The sequence below is a fragment of the Heterocephalus glaber genome, unplaced genomic scaffold (assembly GCF_053883595.1).
Source record: "Heterocephalus glaber isolate CG9 unplaced genomic scaffold, H.glaber_assembly_v1.0 deba00001465, whole genome shotgun sequence".
In the NCBI taxonomy this organism is placed as follows: domain Eukaryota; kingdom Metazoa; phylum Chordata; class Mammalia; order Rodentia; family Bathyergidae; genus Heterocephalus; species Heterocephalus glaber.
The window spans coordinates 22,960,633-22,984,930 of NW_028258312.1; the positions used below are offsets into that span (position 1 = coordinate 22,960,633).

Consider the following 24,298-nt stretch of genomic DNA (forward strand, 5'->3'; position numbering starts at 1 on the left):
AGGGGACAACTTTGCCTGATTTATTTCTGCAATATTCAGTGCAAAATTTATCATGGTCTTGGTAGGCACATACTTCTGCTAAATTAATACAAAAAAAAAGTTTTTACATACTTGCTATTTTTTAAAAACTCAAAATTTTAATTGAAGATTTATAATGTGCAAATATCAATGTCCTCCTACTAATGAAAAAGACACTTACCATCAGTTATGGCTTCTCCTTTCAGACTCTTGATTCCTCTGGGCATTGCATTTCCATCCAAGTAGAATTCAATTATACCATCATCCAGGATAATTAGAAGATGAAGCCAAACACCTTCTTCTAAATATTTCATGACTGTTGTCTTGGCAATATATGTAGTATTGGATCCCAAAGTTTTATAATGAAGGGAAAATGTCACGTGAGATTCATTTGTTTGAATTTTTATCCCATAGTAGATGCTTCCATTTCCATCATCCTTTGCTATGACAAACCCATTTGTTCTAGCATTAGGCATTACCCAAGCTGAAAATGTAAAGTTTGCAATTGTGTTATTCCTAGAAGGATGGTATTTTGGATTAACAGTCCCAAATGCACCCTCTCGCCCACTGAAGTACAAAGCATCTGTTCCGCTATGGTGACGTCTCATGTGTGGTTGTAACTGCACAGTGCTTGGGAAAATTCCAACCAGTAAAAAGTCCACCATTGGTGGCAAACCAGCAGTAAACTCACTGGACAATATTTCCCAGCCTACTCGGACATCACCAAAGATGCCCTGTTGTCTCAAAATGGTGAAGTTGGTAATATAAGACATATCGTCTTCTGAAAGGACATCTTCTGCCACTTCTCTCTCTAAGCACTCTCGGTCCAAGATGAAAATCCCAAAAGGATCATCATTGAATGGAATCATTACTGTCACCTGAAGGTTAGTTTCTCCCAGTTGGCCCCCAGGACCTGGGGACCCACCTATGATTAAAAAAAAAATTAGTGAAAAACTAGAATTTGAAGTACTTTCCATTTTAAGTATTTTAAAGAGGAATTGGCTTAGCAGACAAACTTCTAACATTGTCAGTGAACAACAGTATTACCATAAGGCCTTCATCACACTTTACAGCCATCATAGCAAATACTATTGATTCATCATAATTTCATTAATAATCAGTCAAATCTGAAAAGAAAATATTAACTAGAGAGGCTTATTATACTTCAAACCAAACGTTGAGGGGAAAATGGATTGTTATGTAAGCCATGATGAATCTGTATTTCATAACTTCCATTAATGTTTATTGGGAACACTATATTTGATGTGTAAAAAGTCTACTTACAAGTTTCAGGATGGATGTAAGCCTCCGTCCATAAAACTGAACGCAGCTAAGACCACAAAATGAATGTAGAAATAACACTTTGGTGTTGAGGGTTTATCTCTGTGGCAAAACATGTACCTAGCATGCAAAAGCCCTGAATTCTCTCCTCAGCATCAAAATAAATAACATCTTTATCAAGAAGGATACTTTATTATTTAAAATCAGACAGTCAAGATACACTTAAATAGATAAAAAATTTTGGTGGTAAATAAGAGATGAAAAAACAGCACCTGAAATATTTATGAGCTTTAGAATATAAAATTCATTGAATTCAGGAATACTGTCTGGAAAAGCATGGAGAATTACTGGTTTTGCTTCTTCTCCATCCATGAAGTGAACAGTCCCTGAAGTGTCATAGAATTCCTGGCCAGGATGCAGAGCAGAATCATTCTGAAATAGCTGCCAACCCACAGACACATTTCCAAAGCATCCTCGGTGCCTCAAAATCCTACATAACAAATTGTGTAGTTATTTTTTTGAAAAGTTTATAAGTAGTGAATCTCGCTCTAATGAGAACATTCTATATTATCTCAAAAATATTTTGTGTTTATCATCTTTAAATGAACTTGTCCCACTGAGCAACCAGGAATAATTTCATGAAGAGGGAGGAATGAAGTGGAATTTTAAATAAAAGCAGTTGTAGAAGAAAATAAATTCCAAGCTAAATTGAAAAATAACTTTGATGATAACTAGCAATTGTGTTTCAAAAGAAATGTTTAGGGTGAAAATAGTCACATGACAGCTCAGAAACACGTCCATTAAGACTTCAGATAATCCCATTTTCTCAATCTTGACAAAGGATGAAGGTGCGGTGAAAAGGGTGAAAAGGGTAATTTGTGCCTACCAGCTAAAGCATTTGGGTTTCTGTAATCTTTTAGTAGACAAATGGCAGCAGCATAAACAAAATTTAACCATTCATTTAAACTGTCAACTTAAAAATTACTCAATTCCCAGCCAATTTTTAAAATTTTGAAACATTACCGGTATTTCTAATTTTTCACATACTTAATTTCTATTTTATTCATCTAATTGTGACTTTCCTTATCCAAATGTACTTACCAAAATGCATTAGTCTTTCCTTCTTCTACTGTTTTGTCTATGGGCTCCACAGAAAAAATACCATTTGGGTCATCATTAGCGTCAATTATGACTGTAGCTATTCCATATGGATATACTACTGTATCACCTAAATGAAAGATAGAAATGTCAAAGTAATAAAAAGTAGCTAGCTTACTATTAAATTTATATTTTAAAATTAACGGTTATAATTTTGGGCAAATTTTTCATAATAATTTCCTTACTGAAGGTCACACAATAAATGTAAATACTGGTCTACTTCTCTAAAGATGTTTATAGGAGGACATGTGTATATATATACATGCATTAGCTACAGGAGAAAAGATGCCTAAATAACATGAAGTCATTCCTATTTTGTCTCTTGAGAAAATGTTTAGTTACAGAGAACTACTTCATTGGGAAACAAACATGACATTTTTCTTCACAAGAATATACTGCAATAGCTTAATCTGAAATTTTAAAAAAGTTTCTTTTAACTTCAGATTTCAGAGATATATACTTTTATTTCATTAAAATAATGAAGAATTACCCTATAACATAGAAGTACTACTGTCCATATCAATTGGAATCAGTGGCTCAAGTGTATTTGTGGTTTATCTAAGAATTAATGTTTTTTGAAATTGTGAGTTTTTTTGTGGCCATTATTGTACAGAGTCAATTTTTTCCTTATGGTAGTTTTTGGTTTTGATGGGGGTATATTTTTAGTTAAGCCATGTGAAAAATGAGAAGCACAAAAAGGAGGAAGGGGATAGAAAGAGATCAAGGAAGAAAGGTAAGAATGATGAAAGGAAATTGCAAAAACAAAGATTAAGAGATCTCTTCCTTTTTCTCTGCCTCTTGTGTGTCTGAAAGCACAGAGCACAACATGAGGTCAGCACTCGAGCTGGGTACGTGGGGCAGGGCTCCTCCGCGGAGTGAAGCTAGGAGCTGGGTGTGGAGCCTGAGTGGGGAGGGTTGCCTCAGACCAGGAAGACAGGACCCTAGCAGGGTAATTGCTCCACCTCATCGTGAGAAGGCAACAAGGACAGAGAGAGAGGTTAGATACACGGGAAATTCCTCAAATATGTAAGCATATGAAGGACAGTGGAAGCTGGACTGCTTACTGTTAGAGAAGGGATTGATAAATATGGAAAGAGAGGAAACTAAACAACCCTCTGATGTTAGGCAAGAATGACAATATTGGTGTGTCTCATAGTTTTCAACACACATAGTTAGCTAATAGAACTATGGATCCAGGATTGTCCTTGTGTGTACACACATACAGAACATCTATCCCATCTCTGTACACTTAGAGGACCCTCACTAACAGTAACCACACCTAGTACTCAGACCCTAACTACTGAATCACAGTCTTCATTACAAGGAATCGGGGCTTTTTGGAGAAAAGGATTGTATAAAATTAGCTTGGAGGGAGTGAAGGACACACAGGTAATGGGGAAAAAAATAAGAACTAAGATACATCATGTTCAGGTACAAACACCCAAAGATAAATGTAAATGTATTGTATACCTAAAATGTACCAATTAATATATAAATAAATAAATTTAAAAACAAACAAACAAAAATAAATAAATAAAATTAGCTTGGAACACCTTGTTGTGTCAGAAAGTAAGCAAATGCTCAAAGAATAACAGGAACATGTAAAAAAAAAGACAAGGACGTCATCTTGAAAAGGTTACCACTGGTCAAATCTGGGACAGTGTGATCATGAAAATAAATGACAGTAAAAAATGCCCCATTACATTAAATAGAAATTATAAGTCCATATTGATAAATGTATATGCGAAAAAACTGAAAGTTTCATAAGTAACAGGATATTTACATAATTTCAAAATAACTGCTCCATAAAATATGTATTAATTACAATTTTAAAAGTGTAGTAGAAAAGCCTGGAGGTCATCACTCTAATGGTGGTCAAAGTGAATATCATAATAAAGGGACAAATCAAACTCTTGTTGGGACTGAAGGGATATAAAAACAGAATCACTTCTATGGAATTTGTACCAAGGATACAAAACCTGATCTAAGGGCCGGGGATTTAGCTCAGTAGTTCCGGCGCATACCTTGCAAACGCAAGGTCCCAAGTTCTATCCCTAGTACCACAAAACAAAACAAAACAAAACAAAACCTGATCTAATAATAAGGAAACATCAAACTCAAAATGTGGAATATTTTAGCTTATACTTTTCTGTATTGTCAATACTGAGAAACTACTCAAGACTGAAGGGATTAGAGGGATATTACAATTAAATGCAATGTATAATTCAGGAAAGGATCCTTTTTCTAGAAATGGCATTACTGGAGAAACTTGAATGGGGTTTCAGACAATGACTGCATCAGTGTTAATGTCCCGATTCTGATGGTTACATTGCAGTGATGTAGGAGAATGTCCTTGTTTTAGAAAATATACACTTAGGTCTTCAGTGGTGATAGGGCATCATATCTTTAACTCACTCTCAAAAGATTCACAGGAAAAAGTTCCTTACTCTTAAAAGAAATAAATACCAAAACAAGCTGTATCCCTTCCAATTTAGTAAAGATGGGACCAAAACATTTTCAGGGTGCCAACCATGGACTTAAAATACCCTATTTCTTTTATAGCATGGAGAAGAAGGAAGAGCACATCTCTTCCCCTTGCAAACTGCATTTCTTTAGGATATAGCTCCAGAGAATTACAAAAAGCCAGGTGGAGTCAGCTGCCTATAGAATTAAGTTTCCCAACCAAATGTGCCAGAAGAAAAGGGCTATGAATACTGACACCTTAAGCCACTGGATAACTAGGCAAGGCCCAGGCAGCCCTATTCCCAATGCCAGTTGCTTTTAGCTGTAAGATTTCCATCCCTAACATAATAGAATTTACTAATCCTGACCTATTATGAAAAAGGTAAAAAATAATGCCACAGTGTATGCACTGTACATAAAGTTCCCACACCTCTAGTCTTTATCCCATTCCTCAAGGAAGGAACAGAATAAACAATTGCGTTCATGAACAGTCACGACAGTAGAGTACCACCTGGCACAGCTATGGAACAATAGCACTTCATGTCATCTTAGTGAAGCCCTGGAGCAACAGATCTGTCATAACAATAAAATGCATTTACCTGTTGAATTAAAGAGGATTATATAGAAGGACTCATCCGTTTCTGGGATACCATCTTCATTAACATACACAGATAAGCTCTGCTCTCTACTTCCAGACTCAAACACAAGGGTTTCTCCTTTCTCAGCAGGAACAAAGTCTCCCTCTTCTGCAGTAGCTGTCCCATCCATGACAGCATACTGGACAGAGCAGGTAACATCCACAGATCCATTTCTGAGAACGGTGAAGTTAGCGGTATCCCCTTCCTGAACCTGTACTACATGAGGTGCTGAAATATGCAGAGAAGGAACACATGAGCTTCTCTGGCTCTATCCACATATCTGCAGATTGCTCTTGTCCTTTCTCTGTGCCACCCCAACAAGTGCCCTGTACGCTGTCTGTTAGGGTCAGCTCTGTCTCCAACTCTGACATGAGCCCTATGCTGACTTCAACAATCGAGGGCCCTCCTCCTGCCCTAACTGCTGCAGAAGCCAGTCTTCCACACCCAGCTTCCCAGTGAGTACGTACTGTTTGGAATCCTCTCCTCCTGCTTCATAGACCTCATTTTTAAGCTGAAGTTATAAGTTCCATGAGAACAGGCCCACATACCCTATGTGCTATCTTTTGCCACAGCAGTTGCCAGAAAGCTGAATAACAGACTACTTTGTTAAGAACGTACTAAGTGAAGGCTTGAAATAGGAAACAGTAAGTAAAATTCTAGAGATCTGAAAGGTCCAACACCAGTAAATTGACCGATAGCCAATGTACAAAAAAAAAAAAAAAAAAGGATTTAACAAATAATTAGAAATCAATTAACTTTCATAAGATGCCTCAGGTGACAAAAGAGAGTTCTAAAGATAGCAGTAAAGGGCCAGGGATTTAGATCAGTGGTTTTGCTGCCTGCTGTGCAAGCGCAAGGACCCAAGTTCAATCCCCGGTACCCAAAAAAAACCAAACAAATAAAGATAGCAGTAAAGTGAAAAAATGCAGAATTCTTAATATGCCAAATAAACATTGACCACTACAATACCAATATAAGCACTGACATTGTTTTGGCAAAAATATTCAGTTTAAAGCTATTTTAAAATACCTATGCTGTTGGGCCGGGGATTTAGTTCAGTGGTTTTGCCGCCTGCTGCGCAAGCACAAGGACCCGAGTTCGATCCCCGGTACCAAAAAAAAAAAAAAACCTATGTTGTTAAATACAGATGTAAATTGACTCAAGAAAGGTAGCATACAACCTGCAAAATAAATAGGGTCATCATTTCTTCTAATCCTCAGAGTTGCAGTTGTTTTATTTCCCACTTTAGCTCCTCTGGTTGCATTAAGTAGCATAATGGTAAATTCTTCGGTTTCCTCTGGAATCTTTGGGAAAACAGTACATATTTTAAGTTGAATGGTTTACACATAGAATTGAATTATATGTTCTTAAATTATTTCTCTTTTTTAAAAAGTTCTATTAATTGTGCAAATGTTCATTTCCATTTCTAAGGCAGAAGCTTCCTAACGTACTCCTATGAGATTCAGAACGCTCCTAAATTATTTAAATGTTCATTCATCTAAGCAACCACTTTAACTAACCATAAAAACACAAAGCTTCTATTTTTTCTGTATGCAAATGGGAACTACGTTGTCTATAGAAAAAAATGGGACAGAAACATTACTTTTTTACACACACAGAAGAGTGTTCTCACTAAGCTCAGCCACCACTCAAAGGCCTCTTACAAACTACTGAGCCCCACATTAGTGGGCATGAAGACCGTACTTCCACCTCCTAACAAGGTAGTATTCCCACACCACTGAGCCTACATGAGGCCCTGTGCACAGTTTCTCTTCCACACCATCCACATGAAATAGTCCTCTTCCCATTCTAAAACCAAAGTGCCCGAACTGTGTCTTTTGAGGAACAGGCCTTCAAGGCTGATCTAAGTGCTGCCTCCTTGAGAAAGCCATATTCTCCAGTTTCCAACTTGTTTCTCTCTACTGTCAGGAGATGAAACCCCACCTGGGATTGTGATCCCCACAGCCCAGAGGCCTGACTCTGAGCACAGTAAACGGCCTTTCTTCAAAGGGCTTAAGTACAAGCAAAGGCTACACCTCTCCCCCAACTCTGAGTCCCTGATATTTGACACGAGTGTGTCACTGACCACTGTCAGTTCTAACAGTGAAACACGTGCTCAGGGAGGCCAAAAAACATTGTCCTTTCACCTTATAGTGAGACACTGTCATGTCTGAGTTCATCACAGAGTCTATTACCATGTACTTAATTACTTAATTAAAAATAATAAGCAATAGGCCAGGGATTTAGCTCAGTGGTTTCGCCGTCTGCTGCGTGGGCACAAGGACCTGAGTTCGATCCCTGGTACCAAAAAAAAAAAAAACCCTAAGAAACTAAAATAAGAAAAATGGAGAGTGACAAGTACAACATTTACCTCATCTGGAAGGGAGTATATGGTGATATTTTTTGAAAATTCCTGATCGCCAAAGAAAATAGTCCCTTGCACAGGAAATACATCTTGTGTAAAGTCAGGACTAATCACCCATGATATGCTAACGTCACCAAAGTTGCCTCGATTTCTTATTACACCATAAACAGCTATGAAGTACAAACATAAATTATAATAAATATGAACACATATACCAAACTTTAAAACAAGTAAAGAAATTGCTCAAAATAAAAATGACACCTCTTTTCAATAAAAGCCAATTATTTGTTCAGCACATTCTCCAAGGCTCATATAAAAATATACTAGCCTAGTCATCCTTCAGCAGTTAAACGATTAATAAAAAAATAGAGTTAATCTTTTCCATCACCATGTGGAATTTAAGAGTCATGTGGCCCAGGGACAGAAGAGTGGTCAGTTTGGTGCAATTACAACGAGGTCCTATAGAGGACCCGAAATGTCGAAGGCCTTTAGAGGAAGCTTCACTTGCCCACCCAGAGTGATTTTCTCACCATGAACTGCTTTAAAAGTAAAATATTTCTCATTTTCTGCCACTGAAATAGTTTACTAGCAGTGGCACTTACTTTGCAGGTTTTTCCAACTTATTGGACTTGATTCATCCCTGGGTGTTCGAACTATATTACATATGATTAACTGAAATCATCAGTGTCCTTCCAACACTTTGTAAGAAATAGAAACTGCAATCCTAAGTATGATTTTTAAAAAGACCAATTTCTATACTACTTGTAATTGCTAAAGCACGATGGGCAAATGAAAAGAACTAACTGCTGAAGAAGTGAATTAAAAACATGATTCATTTCCTATTCAGTAGATGGAAATAAAACATAAGAAACAATAAATTACCACTATAGATATCGTCTCCTTTGCTTTCATTTATCATCACAGTGAGCCCGTCAGAAACAAACTCTATAACTCCATGAGGGTCGTCGTTTTTTAGAATCGTTATGTTAACAACTGTCGCACTTCCCAACTCGCTTTCCCTTTCACCGTGGCTGCTGAGGACCACCCAGTAGTACTCATCCAGCTAAGACGAACAGGCCAGATGAGAAAATGCAAAGACATTTTCACAAGTAAAATGTGCAGGTATTTGACAATAGGAATACGCTCAGTTTTTCAGAAACACACAATGCCTAAAAAGGCAAAAGAGCTGATATTATTCCTAGAAATATTTTTAACATTCCCCTATCAATTAAAATATATCAGGATAAGAGTACATTATCCAAAAAAGAAAAAGATGAACACTGACACTTTTCTAAAATGGCAAGAAGTTAGGGTCATGTTGCTGACAATCTACAGTCAGCTGTGCACTGGTGTGTAAACATAATGGTACCATATGGTACCTGATTAAAACTTAAATCCACTGGCAAACTTAGTGCAAAGCCACACCATTAAAAATTTAGTCAATAAAGATCACATAAAATAAGGCTGATCATAAATAAAACTTAACTGATCACACACAGTCTCACTGTTTGGTGGGTTTAGTTATTTCTTTCTGGAGGATAAAAACACACCTTTCTAATTAGAGCGTCTATCTAATTTTCCAAACATGGGTACTTGTCCCTTCTTATGTCTTCTTGCCAATGTTCAAAATATTTATTTCATGATATACCAGATACTACCAACCTTCCATAAAACACAAAGGAAAAATGCAATCCAGTACCTCAGGAATGCCATCCAGTCTTGAGAGCAAGGTGATCACTATTTCCCTTTCCCCGGGTTTGAATTCCAGGACCCCCATGTTTCCATAGAATTCATTGCTATCTCTTGGCTCTACTCGGTAGTACAGAAACTGCTTTACAAGAGCTCCCCGGGATCGAATAATGTGGAGCTCTACAGATTCTCCTTCCTTAAAAAAAAAAATCACAAAAGTGCAAGTCCTTCTACATCATTCCTCTGAAGTGGTGAACACAGAATGAAGTTTAATACTTACATGTATAACATAGGGTCCTCTGGAAGCAGGAGAAAATTCAAAAACTCCCCCAGGATCATCATTTTCCAAAATAATTAGGTCACAGCTAGTATACCCAGATTTAAGCACCTCATTTTCTACATTAGCCCTGGAAGTCAGAGGGCAGAAAGGCACTTGTTAGCAGTAGTCTTACTTCTGAAATCTGCAGGCACCAAAGGCAATTCACAAGCCTTTCAAGTAATTAAAAAAAAGGTGATTAGAAATTAAACTTTAAAGTGAATCACTTAAGACACACAGTTTTACTCATAACCTTGTGGAAAAACTAATTTTGGCTTCATTAAATCTTTTTTCATTTGAATGAAATAAACACTGCATATGTAAACCAATATAATACCCAAAAGCTGTAGATATTTATAGCATATCAAAATTTACAGATTTTATTCCAGTTTTAGAAATATTTAATCTGTAATATGTAGTTAGAAAATATTTTAAAACCAAACTTTTAATTTTACATACATTGGAATTTCTTTTAAAATCTCATTACATAAGATTATATTGACTGACTAAAGTTATATACACATTAGGTCAAATAACTATACAAGCTAAAGCAAGCCACAATAAAAACTAAACACAATCATAATTCGGTTTTGAAGTATATTTTGTGGCTTTCAGATCCCTTCTTATGCCTCAATTTTTAACCTCATACATTTTTTCTTTTAATCTAAGACCTAGATGGAAGAAAGAAATAAAATGGGTCTGTGACACATAACATGCTATAACAATTTATAAACGTATCTCAAAAGAACATACTAATTTTTTTTAAAGTTCTGGCTTTTATCCTCAGTGTAGAATTGGAATGATCAAAGAAACTATGTGCTTCTGAGGGTGTAACAGCCAGCAAGCTCTTAAGAATTTTCAATCCTGCAACCAGGTCTAAATCTTTCCAAATGTGACTTCCTATTGAACCAAAAACTATTCATGATCAGACCTCAAAGTCACAATTAAAATGTAGGAACATGGAGAACGGTCAGCTCAGTTCCTACATAATAAATAACATAATTCCTTAGCTTTTGGAAATCTGACAACCAACCCTAGCATGCCAGTGACCACAGATGAGATAATTCAAATAAAAGGACAATTATTTATTATATTGCTAATTCTGTCATACAATTTTCAAAGCAAATCTGCCCATATTTCACATATATCACTATCCTAATTAAAATTTCCTGTCCACATTTAGCTTATGTAGACATGAAAGCTGGATCAAAATGTAAAATATGAGCATTAAACAAATGAATTTATTTTAAAACTTTCTTAAAATATGCTACCCATATATAAAATGCAAATTCTGCAAAGTTCTATATATTTAACACTCTGATTAAAGCAAAATTGCTTAGCTACATTCATAAAAGCAATAGAAGAGTTTAAGTTATTCATTGCTAATTCTTTGTTATACATAAAAGCTTCCACAATAAAGCACAATGATTGTGCTCTAGGTTATGTGTAAGCTATACGGAGATTTACAGTTTTAAATTCCTCAAAATATTTGATAACTAATTCTCAAACATTTTATCAAGCATTTTAAATGTATTCATATTTTACAACTCTTAGGACCAAATAACCTAAAAACTTCATAAAAGTCCATGTTAGCATTAGAAAATAAAGCTACACACAGGCATGCACAGGCAAGTGGACAAGAAAAATTTCTCAAGACGTGATCATGCAGAACAGCAGTCTGTCCAAAAACAATCACTAGCACTACAAAAATGTCAAATCACCAAAAACAAGCCATTACTTTGTGCACTTACCCAAAATGCACGACAAATCTTTCAGTCTCTACCCTGTCAATACAGAAAGAATTGTGGGAGGGGGCAAAGGAGGTGAAAGCACCATTTGCCAAAATCTCACGAATACTGCTAGAAATGTAGAGTGGCAGGGTAAAAATAAAGCTACAGAAAGCCTTTCTTTCTTTCTTTCTTTCTTTCTTTCTTTCTTTCCTTTCTTTCTTTCTTTCTTTCTTTCTTTCTTTCTTTCTTTCTTTCTTTCTTTCTTTCTTTCTTTCTTTCTTTCTTTCTTTCTTTCTTTCTTTCTTTCTTTCTTTCTTTCTTTCTTTCTTTCTTTCTTTCTTTCTTTCTTTCTTTCTTTCTTTCTTTCTTTCTTTCTTTCTTTCTTTCTTTCTTTCTTTCTTTCTTTCTTTCTTTCTTTCTTTCTTTCTTTCTTTCTTTCTTTCTTTCTTTCCCGAGAGCCAGTAATCTTGGTGTTATGGAAACTGGGCACAGGGCTCTTTGCTCTTGACAACTGCTCACAGTCCCCACTCAGGGAAGATGACCCTATGGCAGCCAGCATGCCAAGACCCATTCACAGCATTCCTTTCCTGGCCTCCTCTGAGCACTGCCTGCCAAGCACCTTACAGGCTCTCAGACCACAGCAGCTGAGCAGATTTCATTCAGCCCTGCTTATAATCACTTAGTGGCTTTGATTAAGTTTTAAGAAATTCCATCCTCGGATCCAGAGCCAGTTGTCCCAAGTTAGTAAAATCAAATCTCTGTAAGCACAGAAATCTGTGCCTTTCATTGTTTACACATGAATGCATCCAAGAAGTTTTAAAATATAACTTTCAATTAAAACTTTATCAGGAAATCTAAATATGTTTTCAAATATCCAATTTACTTCATTTTCAAATAAGCCTTTGGAACCCCATGTCAAAATGTAAAGATTATGAGCTTAATTTTTACAGTCAGATATACCATTTAGAAATAATGGCTTATATACCAATTACATTTAATTAATTACATTTCTCTAAAATAATCTGGTATAATGAAATTGTTTCTGATTTGGAAAAAATTAAACAGAAGTTTTTCAAGTGGTATAGTATTAGAAGTATCATAAATTGTTTAGTAGGAAGGCAACTTTTGGCTATACAGTACTTAGTTGGTATATAAAGAATTTCACTTGACATTAAAAGAAGTTATGAACTGTATTGCAATAGTGTTATTATTTTTGTTGCAACATTGTATTGCTTCATTGTAATCACACAACCACTCATTGCTTCACTTTTGTTAAAATTTTGCACAAATTAGAAAGTTTTGATATAATAGGCACTTCCAAATCAGACTTTATTCTCACATTCATTTAAGTAAATCTTTGAACACTGAAGCATAATTTCTTTATTCTTCTTCATGCAATAGTTACAAACAGAATTAAGACATTTCAATATATTTTAATCAATTTCTTCTATTTAAAACGAATCAATAATTTCTAAAATTTTCTACCTTAGAATTTGTACTCCTTGCATACCGTTTTTAACTCCATAGGAGAAGGAGAAAAGAGTAAAAGCAAAAAAGGAGGGAAAAAAGAAAGAAGGAGGAAGGAAGGAAGGAAAGAAAGGAGGAAGGAAGGGAGGAAGGAAAAGAAAATAGAACTTTTAAATCATTTTCATTTTAATTTCAAATGTTTACATGATGTGATAAAAAATGACTACTTGAAAAAATACGAAAAGTCACTATGAATTTGCAAAAACATGATTTAAAAAATTAAACATTCAATTGAGAGCAAAAACTCTTGGCTGAAGGACCAAAGTTTTTATGTATTGCTTTTGGTTTATAATCACTCAATTTTTCTGTGATTTTCTCCAAGACTGTTCACTGACTTAGTAGGTATTCACACCTAATGTAAGGCAAAAAGGACATACATAAAAAAATAATTTTCAGTTTACTTTACATTTCACTGATTTTTTCCTCATATAAAATACCTTTTCTTAAGATGACATCTAAAAAATATACTAGGCAAAAAAAAAAAAAGTACAAAGAAAATTTAGGCCAGGGATTTAGCTCAGTGGTTCTGCCGCCTGCCTCACAAGCACAAGGTCCCAAGTTCGATGCCTGGTACCAAAAAAAGGTATAAAAAGTATACTAGGCCCATGTCATTTGAACTGTGTGTGCATGATATTTGGTTTTCATTTTTTGGTTTTTCTGTTGTTTTGTTTTTGTTTTACTTTTCATGGAAGGGAGAAAGTAAACATAATGTGGTTCTGAGAACAAAATAAATCGTGGTCATCCAATAGATTTGTTCTCTGCAGTCTATATTTTTCTTCACATAAAAATAAAAGAACAACTACTCATCAGGGTTTTAAAATGTGTTCAGACAAAACACCTTCATAGAAATAAAACCTAATAAAGACTGGTAATAGGATATAGAAAGGTCCAACAATTATATAAAGTAATTTTTAATCACTTAATACTGGAAGAATATAGTACAAAACAGCTCATTTACCCATGAATTTTACTCTTTCTAAATATGAAGTCTGCAACATCTTCACTTCACAGTAACCTCCACTAATCTGTATCAGTATCAATACAATGAGGTCCACACGAGATGAGTTTGGTTTTGATTTTTAAAAATCATTAACATCAATTAAACACAGTTTTTTATTTTAAAAAATGATTTTCTAAATTATTGGGGGAAAACTCTCTTCAGAGATTGTGATAGTAACATAAAGTACATTGTCTCCAAGAAATTCTAACTTCTTGTATAACTGAAAAGTACCCTTCAAATTTATGTAATTTTTGGCTGTCTAAAAAATAGGCCTTAGTCTTTAAATTCAACGCAAAAATAATGAAGATTAATGCTTTCTTTTTAACCAAGAAAGCTCTGATCCTCTCCTCTGTCGAAAATGAAACCATTTTGGATGTTTTCCTGCCTTTTTAAAATATTGAAGTGTACTGACCATGCTTCAAATATATCTGATATTCCCCATAAATTCTCTAATGCTCCTTCATGACAAATAGCAAGGCAAAAGTTTACTGAAAGATATAATAACATTCATAGACTAACCAGAAGCCATCAATAAATAACAAAAGTCAGCATAACACTATTTGATTTTTTAAATTTCATATAGAGAAAACAATTAAAACAAAAACAAAATTATTTAAGAGAACTCAAACATATAAAGGCTACTAAACAGTACCTAGGTGGATTATTACCTGTCTAGAGAAAGTGTTACAGTTTCATTCATTTCTGGTATGTCATCGCCTTTGACAGTAATGTTGATTGTTGTGTCACTTTGACCAGATAAAAATACAACAGAGCCGTTAAAGGGACTGATGTCATCCTTGGTGACTGCTTGTGAGTTAAAGCCTGAGGCCTTCAAACTCCAGTAGACAGTAGCCTGGCCATCAGTTCCATCCCGATGCAGAGAAATGTATACCTTATAAAAACAAAGCAAAACAAACGCACAGAACAATTTCTGCTAAAATATATGCTCAATGCATTCCATGCATGCAGTATCATCAGGTGGATATGTGGACTCCAGAGACGTAAACTATTAAATAACATCAAAAAGACAATTGAAGAGACCCTCTCTAACCGTGAAGACAATTTAAGATACGTTTTTTAGTTTTGCTGATCAAATTTATTTATAAGGTCACTCCCACACAAAAACATGTGAGACTTGGAAAGCCACGGAATCATGAAAAACAGCAACCCTGCTTAAAGAATAATTTTCCATCAGAGATTCTCTGGAAAAGGAAGCAATAATATCAAAATGTAAACTGAAAAACTAACTTTTATAATTAAAACTAGAAAATTATGTTATATGAAATGCATCCTAAAGTGACAGGTGGTAAAATAAGAAAACGTTTCTAATCAATACTATATACACAGCAAAAATAAAATCAGATATTGTTGCATGGCTCCTGGTTACCCTGGGCAAGATATTTAATATGATTTTGATTTTCTGGTGCGTACTGAAGCTAATGATTCCCAAGTTTGCAAGCTTAGTATGAGGTCAAGAGATAGTTTAAATAAAGCTTCTAGAATACTGTCTCTTCGCAGTATGAGCTACATAAATGGGTGCTAATTCTTAAATCCAACTTGGCAGTTTTGTTCAAATGTACTACACTTTAAATATATACAATTTAAAAGGCTCACTATTGATCATAATGAAGTCTTTTCAATGAAACAAATAATGGTAGATATGCTATTTTATGCTCCTAAAAGAGCCATCATTCTTTTTCTTCGCCTTTTGACACACTTCATCGTGGGACACGCACAAATATGTTCACCCCTGACCATTCTGCTACTCATGGTCAGAAACTGAGACCAGTGAGCCAAGTAAGATTCTCTGGGGAGACAAGAAGACTAACACCGGGCTGACCCTACCCCACCTGGGGAGTGCATATAGTCAAAGAGAAAAAAGGGAAACTCCTAGTTTTAATGCTATTTCCTAGGAGAGGAAGAATGCAGATCTAAGGAGCCCCAAACTTTTCCTAAAAGTTAACTTTTCTCAAAGGAAAAGGCTGAAATGGTAAATGCATAGATTTATAAGATAAAAACAACCAACCCACTCTTTTAAGAACAAACAAATGCTAAAAATAAGAACTAAGATACACCATGTAAAGATACAAGATCCCAACGAGGAATGTAACTGTATTTTATACCTAAAATGTACCAATAAACTTTAATGAAAATAAAAAAGAACAAACGCTTTTTAGTTTTTGAAGAAAACAGTTTAAGAAATATGGAAAATCACAACTATTTTGAAAAATGGATTTTTTCTTTTTTGTTTTGTGGTACCAGGGATCGAACTCAGGACCTTGAGCTTGCCAGGCAGACACATGCCACTGAGCTAAATCCCCGGGCCAAAAATGGTTTTTTTCTGCCCATTTACAGAATCTAATATACAAACAAAGGAAACTGCATATTCAGATGTGAGGCTTTGATGACAAACTCTCCTTATTCCTAGTCTAAGTTGCAACCCAATTTAAATCAAATCTAAGTGTGCGGGGCTTAGAGAGGGTCTCAGACAGATTGTGGCCCATGGATTAGTAAGGCAGAAGGACAGAGCTGTCCCTTGATAGGTGGAAGCTTGGGAAAAAGTTGAAACAGGTGTGGGGGGCTGTTCTGTATGTGACTATGCTTGTATGTGTATGCAAAAATGTACATGTATACATTTTTTCAATTCCAAAGTTTCAGCGTTTCACAGCTTTACCACTATGGCCTCCAGCATCAAGCACAGGACAAAAGGCTGCCACCGCTGTCTTACCCAAGGCTGGTGTGCGGACTCCTGATATGCAGCAGGTCAAGAATACCTGTGCTACCACAACCTGATCATTAAAAAACTGATTTATGTTCACTATCATTGTCACATGTTAGCAGACTATTTGAAAGTAGTCCCATTTAAACCTCCTACTCTTACCATGAGCAATTCATTTTAATTTTATTGTATCAAATATAGGAAAAATGATGGAAAAGTCACACATTAGTGACATGTTTAAGTTACATATCGAAGGCCTGCTGTAAATGGTGAAGCTTTTTAAGATCCATTAACTTTATACTGGAACCCTACAAGAAAGTGTCTGTGCTGTGATAGTTAAGTGATTGCTGGCTTGAATGTATTAAGATGAGATTTCGAGGGTGCTGATGGACCAGCCCACTGATGAGTTCACAGATGAATGTAACTTAGGAGGCGGGCCTGCTGGAGGAAGTAGTTCACTGAGGGTGTGCGTTGAAGGGAATAGCTTTCTCTGGCTCTTGCCTTCCTTCTCTGCTTCCTGGCTGCCACGATGTGAGCAGCTTTCCTCTCTTGTGCCCTTCCACCATGATGCTTCAGCCTAAAAACAATGGAGCCAGCCAACTGTGGACTGAAACCTCTGAAACTGTGAACCAAAATAAATCTTTCCTCCTTTAAGTTTTGTTATGTTAGGTATTATGTCCCAACCACAGAAAGCTAACACACGGTATGAATAACTTAAACTCATTAAACTCCATCAACAATAAAGAGCCTACTTACCACTTCAGTCGCAGAACCTTCTGGTTCATGCAAAATGATCGGAAGATTGCTAATAAAGCCAATTTCTCCATTTGCAATGGCTGGAGTAACCAGTAAGGAAATATTTCGGATTTTCCCAAATCTAGGACTCACAGGTGGAATTGGGGGAAATCTGTTCATCAATACCACAGTTTCCAACTATAATAAACAAATAAAACAATACAAACAGATAGCATAAAACATTTGTAATTTAAGAAAAACCTTGAACAGCACTGGATGACAGTAAATGTAGGTAAAGGCCACCGATAACTTGACAACTTTGTTCTCCTCCTCCCTCATTCGCCTTTCCCTTTCAATCTGATCTTCAATTATTATTATTATCTAAGTCCAAAAACTATGCACCCTTAATAATCAGCTAAGCCTACCTGTCTTCTGTGGAAATTTCCTTGAATTCTCCAGGTCTCTTTGTCTCACTGAGGAGCTCTACTGCTATCTCATTAAACATAGGCCTTATTATAAACTTCGAATAGTGCTTGTTCGTCATTATTACCAGGTTTATGGTTTCTAACATGCCTGCCAAACTCTTTGAGGGTCTACAGCCTTCTCAGCATTTTCCCAATACCTGACATAGACCTGAAGCCACAGCAGCTACATGGTTAGCATTTTTCAATTCATCCCTCCAGCACGAACCAAGCCCCATAGGAATCCTAATGCAGCACAAACCTTCAGCCTCTCAGATATTCTAACTTTTCAAAATCCAACTTATCAATACACTCAGTGTCACTAGAGGTATGTGGCGATACAGAATCATTTTAGAACTGCAAAAACCACAGGGATTTTAAGTTAAAATGCAATAAACTTAATGAAACATGACACATCTCCCACTCTGTAGAGCTCTCCATTAGGCTTTGTAATGCTGAAATGTTTATCAGAAAAAAGTATAAAATTAATTCTAGAGGTGGTATTCTCTGAAAAATACAAGAAACTGTACAAAGTTTACAAAACAAACTGATCAGAAATGCAATTTTACATCAGCATGGCTTATTTCCTAGTCTGTAAACATTTTTTGGTCTAGGTTCCTTAAGCATCTGCTAAGTCCAACTGTTCAACTGCTCCATTCACTCATGAACAATCATTCTTCGCATTCAGATCATGTGCTATGGGACAGCACACTGGCCTCCCAAGGCCTGCCAAAAGCTGAATCTCAAACTGATGGATTTAGCTGAGCGAGTTACCAAAGAATGAGGCCTGCATGTCTCGGATTCTCCTTTCTTCACTCCCATTCAGCTTTCCACACAGTCTCATACTTCTTGTTCTTGGGTTGTGCTTCCATTATGCATGATGCAAACCTCACAACCTTTGGGCTTCTCCCAGCTCTCCAGACCCTACAGCTGTTTTAACCCCAAGGAATCATGTCAGTGACTAATAGGCCTTTTTATCCCCTGGTGTTACATTAACTGTATGCAGTGGGAGCCTTCTGTTTCTTAAGTGAATGGAGAGATTTAAAGAACTGAGTCTGGAAGTAGTGGTGCAAGCAACTTCCCAACCAAGATCTCCAAAACTCAGGCATCATATCCTTCCACAAGTCCCCTTAGTTTTCAAGGGTCATCAGAAGCAAATTCAGGCATTTTTATATAGGACGGTGGAGTGAAACAGAATTAGAAAGTTAGAAAGTTCTTAATGAAGTTTTCTTTATATAAGAATTCTCTGCAGCTACTTTGAAAGAACTAATGGATATTTTCAAAACATTAAAAGTGCAAGGTTACTAATATTAGCATAGATACCGAGATCTCTATCCACAGTAAAAACTGGTTCTGAGGCAACACAAGAAAAGAAATTAGCCAGAAAAAAACATGTTTCTGCATCAACAGCACTCATTTATATCACAGGACTGGATGGCTGTCCAGGATGCACAGGACAGGTGAAAACAAAACAACAGTGTAACATATCTGCCTCATCCCATGTGTTTTAATGATTTGCTTTTCATATGAGTTGTAGCCTATGCAAGAGCAGAGACAGAGGAGAGAACCGAACACTGAGAAGTGACAAATGACCTTAAGCAGGTACTAATGAGAACATTAGAATCCACAGGACACCAACAGCATATAGGAAAGCACTGGCATCAAGAGCAGAATAAAATAATCTACAGTAAATCCTGAAATACCACTCACCAAGTTATGTCCCAGAAACACTTGAAAATTTGGGAAAAGTTACACTAAGTGTGAACTGATAAAGTTAGTGTGCCTTTCCATTCAACAGAATCAATTTAGAAACCAAATGAGTTATGGCATGATTTTTGTAGAAAGGTAAACTTAAAGTTGTTGTTTAGTTGTCGAACTAGATGTCTAAGTGTGTTCTGGCCACAGCACTCCGGTTACTTTAATTCTTGCTCAACGGGGCCCTGGGCCTGGGCTTGGCCATCTGCCCTTTTCCACTTTACAGATCCAGAGTCCCTGCCACCTGCATTCTCAGGCATCTCACGAGGGCATTCCACAGGCCTCAGAGGAGAGGCCCACAGCTGTGAGTGAAGCTGTGTTCTGGACACATAGCTGTCCACGGGAAATCCAAGGGTCCCCCAGGGTGGAGATTGTCATCATAGGCAGAAGCACTCATGATACCAAAACCACTTGCGGGAGACACAACAAAACAATAATAATAATGAACAGCAAGATAGGGATCTTCCACCATTAGTGATGTCAGCAAGAGGGCAAAGGCCTCCCTCTGAACAGGGACACTGCAAAAAGGCTACATCCTGACAGATCAGACGTCCCTTCAATGAGCCACCCACTAGGCCCCTTGGCCAAGAGTCTTCCTGGAAGGCACAGGGAACGAGGAATGAGCAACAGCTCGGCCTCCAAAAGACAGAAGCTTACTGAAGGAAAAGCCCGCCCCGCTGAGTGCTGCGCAAGGAACATTCCCTAGGAGAAGCTCTAATGAATTTCCATAGGTAAACAGCAAGTCACCTCAAGGGTAAATCGTTTTTTTCCCTTCAAATTTTTCATCAGGAACTCTAGAAGCTAAAAGGCAATACCTTTCAAGTGCTGGAGAAATTATTTTCATTGAAAAATGTCAATCTAGCCAAATTATCAATGTGACTATAAATTTTCACAGCTTAAACTGCTCAAAGACCCAGCAGGTTGACCTTTAAGTACCCTTTCTGCACGTGTATATCTCAGTAAACTAAAACACAGTTCAGGAAGGGAAAGGCAAGAGATTAAGAAATTAAAGAATGCAGTAAGAAATATCTCAAGCAGGCAAGAGAAGTGTAAAAAAGCATGATAATTCGACATACATGTATAAGACAGATGGAAGAGCTCAGTAGCAGAGAGAGGGTGGCAATATAGAAAGGGGACAGTCAGACACTCCAGAGAAAGCAATAACAAATCATAAAACAAATCTATACAAAAATATGAAATAAATTTAAATGTGGCAGGCATAGTTCAAAGAAATTAATGGAATATTATATTTTATTTAGCATATAATGCTTCAGGTGACAAAATGAATAGTGCAATAAGATTTTAAATTTATGGATCTACTCACACTAGCTGATTCTATATAAATGTATTTAATCAAAATTTGATTATTTAATTTGATTGTTTTCTCATTTTCATAATCAGCCAGTATCAGCACATGGAAAACATAAGAACTGAATGCAACTACTTTAAATTTTGATAATAAAAATAATGTTTTAGTTAATAAGAAGTTGGGCAATAAGAGTGATGAGCTGTAAGGATACAGTTGTGGGTCCTTACTTCTTATTAATTAGTTGAAACTTCAGAGAGTCTATCTACAATTAACATATAAGGAAATATTTTCTTGAGTCTATTATTTAAAAGAAAACCATTTTCATCTTCCTATTTTAAATTCTGAAATGTCTTCCCTGTAGCATCTATTGTGAAAAACATTTATTCCATAAACCTCATTCCTATTTTCCCAACTTAACTCAAAAGAATGGTGACTCTCTCTTTCCTGCTCCCTGCTATAAAAGTCTGTTAAGTTACTCCATTATGTCATCCCCTACAATGTAATTCGCACTTCATGTCTGGTTAATTTTAAATATCACCTGATAAAAATACTAATTTTAGTAGAACCATTGTCTTATTCAAGATTATGCATCTCAGGAGTGACACAGTCTCTTTTGATTCCCTAAATAACTTTAAATAATAAATAAAAATCTAAAATATGAATGAAAGCAAAAATAACTGTTGGCAAACTCATACAGATAAATATATGGTCAATTTTGGACCAAAACGAGATGATTTTAAACCCTCAATTACCTGTACTAGGAAGTGGGCCCCATTTTGAAGGAATGCATCATTTCTTATTGGTAATTTTCTAGCCACTTGGGTCTTATGCTCCGGGAAAATGAGGCGGTTTCCCCTGGATGTGTTTAAGACATCATCTTTTGCTCTCAAAGGGTCCACAGCTCCGGGAGGAATATAAAGTGCAGAATAGAGCACCCGCACATCGCCTTTAGCTCCTCCTAGTCTTGTAAAAGTCAAGGACAAGCATCGTTCACCTGGACTGCTTTCAATCCTCTGGTTTTCCATAGGAAAAAATGTTATCAGTCCATAAACATCATCACTATCCTGGATGTAGAACAAAAGCTGCAGACGAGAAAAGAAAATATTGAAGTGCAAAACTGTCACACCTGAGATTCTCAAACTCTGTATTTTCTAGGCTACTTTGATTTGCAGTGTTTATTTATATATCATATCTAAAATTATCACTTCTCATATGTAAGAGAGTAAAAAGAACCAAAACAAAATCTGAACAATTTCCTAAATCACAATCTGTGAAGCTTGTTGAAGAGTGCAGTGCGAAAGTCGGGGGTGCGGCTCTGAGGTGAAGCACTTGCTTAGCAGGCACATGACCCTGGACTGAATCTCCAGCACCACCACGAGAGAAAGAGTAAAATATTTACTTGCAGAAGGGACAATGTCGAACAAGAGAAGCAAGCCTCATTTTCAATGTCCTTCATATCACACTGAACTAAACATAAATTTGATTATATTTGGTTTTGGTTCTTCTATAGCACAGAAAAGGTGGCAGGAGAAAGTCATATGAGAGCTCTACCTCTGCTGGTTCGCTCACTTCGGCACCGCCACTGATGGTGTGGGGCAGGATTCTAAGTAGATAAGCTTCGGCCTCTTCCGGGAGGTCATCCTCAATGACAGTCAGAGGAACTGAGGCCAACATCTGCCCTTGTGCAAAGCGGAGAACCCCAGAGCTTGGCCTGATATCGTCGGTCACCGGTGAGGGGTCACTGCTGTTCCGTGTCAACACCCAGCTCACAGAGACATCCCCATGGGTGCCACCATTTCTAACCACTGAGATGTCTTCAAATCTAGAACTGTTTAAGAGGAATGCATGTTGTCACATTATACACTCTACATTTCCCTTAGACAGGCTTTCCCAATGCCAAATTGGTTGTTGGACACTGGTGAAAGCAGAAGCCATGACCCAAAATTGATTGTTTTCAGTGTGAAGGAGTGGATGTGTGGATGTCTCCTAAGAAACTACTGTAATAGGAATTCATCTGCATATTGAAATCATACTGAAATTATAAAGAATATAGTGAAGTCAAGGTAGAGAAAATACAAAACTAACCATTCAGCACAGTGTCTAACATCACAAAAATTAAATCTTGTAATAATATAGTAAAATAATTGTAGCAACAGGTTTAATATAAATCATACCTTGATGTTGCATCTTCATCGATTATAACTGGCCTTTCAAACAGGATACTGTTGAACGAGAGGACGCCGTAAGGCTTGTCATTGGGCTTAATGGTGACTTGCACGACAGAAGGCCCTATTAGCACAGCATCTCCCTGTAAGGTCTCCTTTAATAACATGATGTGAAATGACTCAGCGATCTCTGGTATGGCATCATCAATTATTTGAAATTTCAGATGTGACTCATGAATAAAAGGTGGAAAAACAATAGTTGTATTTGGCTGAAGGTCAATAAAGTCTAAATTTTGCTGGGCATGTGTTGTTGAATTCCCAGTGGTAACTGTGTATCTGATTGAAGCTTCATATTCATTGGATCCAATCAGATTTCCATTGTCATCCTTTCCACGAGCCACTGGAATCATAAGTATGTGATCTTCCTCAGGTACCAAGTAAATGCTCTGGAAGAATCTCACGGGAGCATCATTTTTCTTAATGATGATCTCAACTGAATTCCTAGAGATGTTAATCTCAGCTCCTCCTTCTATACTTTTGAGTTGAATCAAAAATGTTTCATCATTTTCTGGTACCTGTTGAACATAAACAGTGGTAAAACATCAATAGCCAAAAGATCTGCAAAGAAATCAAAGTATAAAAAGTTACTGTTTTTCAATAGAATTATATAAATACAAAATAATCTTTAACTGAAGGGAGCAAATAGAAAAAGGCTTTTTTATTCTCCACTTACTAAAATATTTTCCAAAAATAATCTATTTTAGATAAGAATGGAAAAGCTAACCAAGCAAAAGTGAAATCCCTGCTATGACTGTGAACATTTTAAATACGCAAACAAAAATATCAATCACAACAGAATTTTCTTGCTTTTATAATAGGTAAGCAGCACTGCTCCTATTCAGACATGAAATCACTAACAAAAATCAAATATCAGAGTTCCCAAGATGCTTAAAGTTTTGTATTGTGTGT

At 36.4% G+C, this 24,298-nt stretch overlaps 1 protein-coding gene across 7 annotated transcripts in view; it reads right to left on the reverse strand.

The window, feature by feature from the left end:
* Positions 1-24,298, reverse strand: part of Adgrv1 (adhesion G protein-coupled receptor V1) — a 483,421-nt gene that overhangs the window by 415,942 nt on the left and 43,181 nt on the right. For 6 of the 7 annotated variants that reach the window (XR_015438967.1, XR_015438966.1, XM_087180962.1 and 3 more), the window contains exons 7-21: positions 23,339-23,904; positions 22,716-22,992; positions 21,917-22,246; positions 17,661-17,837; positions 14,854-15,077; positions 11,680-11,712; positions 9,893-10,019; positions 9,623-9,808; positions 8,806-8,986; positions 7,930-8,093; positions 6,739-6,862; positions 5,520-5,786; positions 2,401-2,527; positions 1,572-1,789; positions 200-943 (exon numbers count right to left, since the gene is read on the reverse strand). Coding sequence is in view for 5 of the 7 variants with exons in the window: in XM_087180962.1 (XP_087037088.1) it covers positions 200-943; positions 1,572-1,789; positions 2,401-2,527; positions 5,520-5,786; positions 6,739-6,862; positions 7,930-8,093; positions 8,806-8,986; positions 9,623-9,808; positions 9,893-10,019; positions 11,680-11,712; positions 14,854-15,077; positions 17,661-17,837; positions 21,917-22,246; positions 22,716-22,992; positions 23,339-23,904 (3,745 nt within the window). In the remaining 2 variants the exon portion in view is untranslated. The remainder of the gene's footprint in view (positions 1-199; positions 944-1,571; positions 1,790-2,400; positions 2,528-5,519; positions 5,787-6,738; positions 6,863-7,929; positions 8,094-8,805; positions 8,987-9,622; positions 9,809-9,892; positions 10,020-11,679; positions 11,713-14,853; positions 15,078-17,660; positions 17,838-21,916; positions 22,247-22,715; positions 22,993-23,338; positions 23,905-24,298) is intronic. The other variant, XM_087180966.1, reaches the window with a different exon arrangement.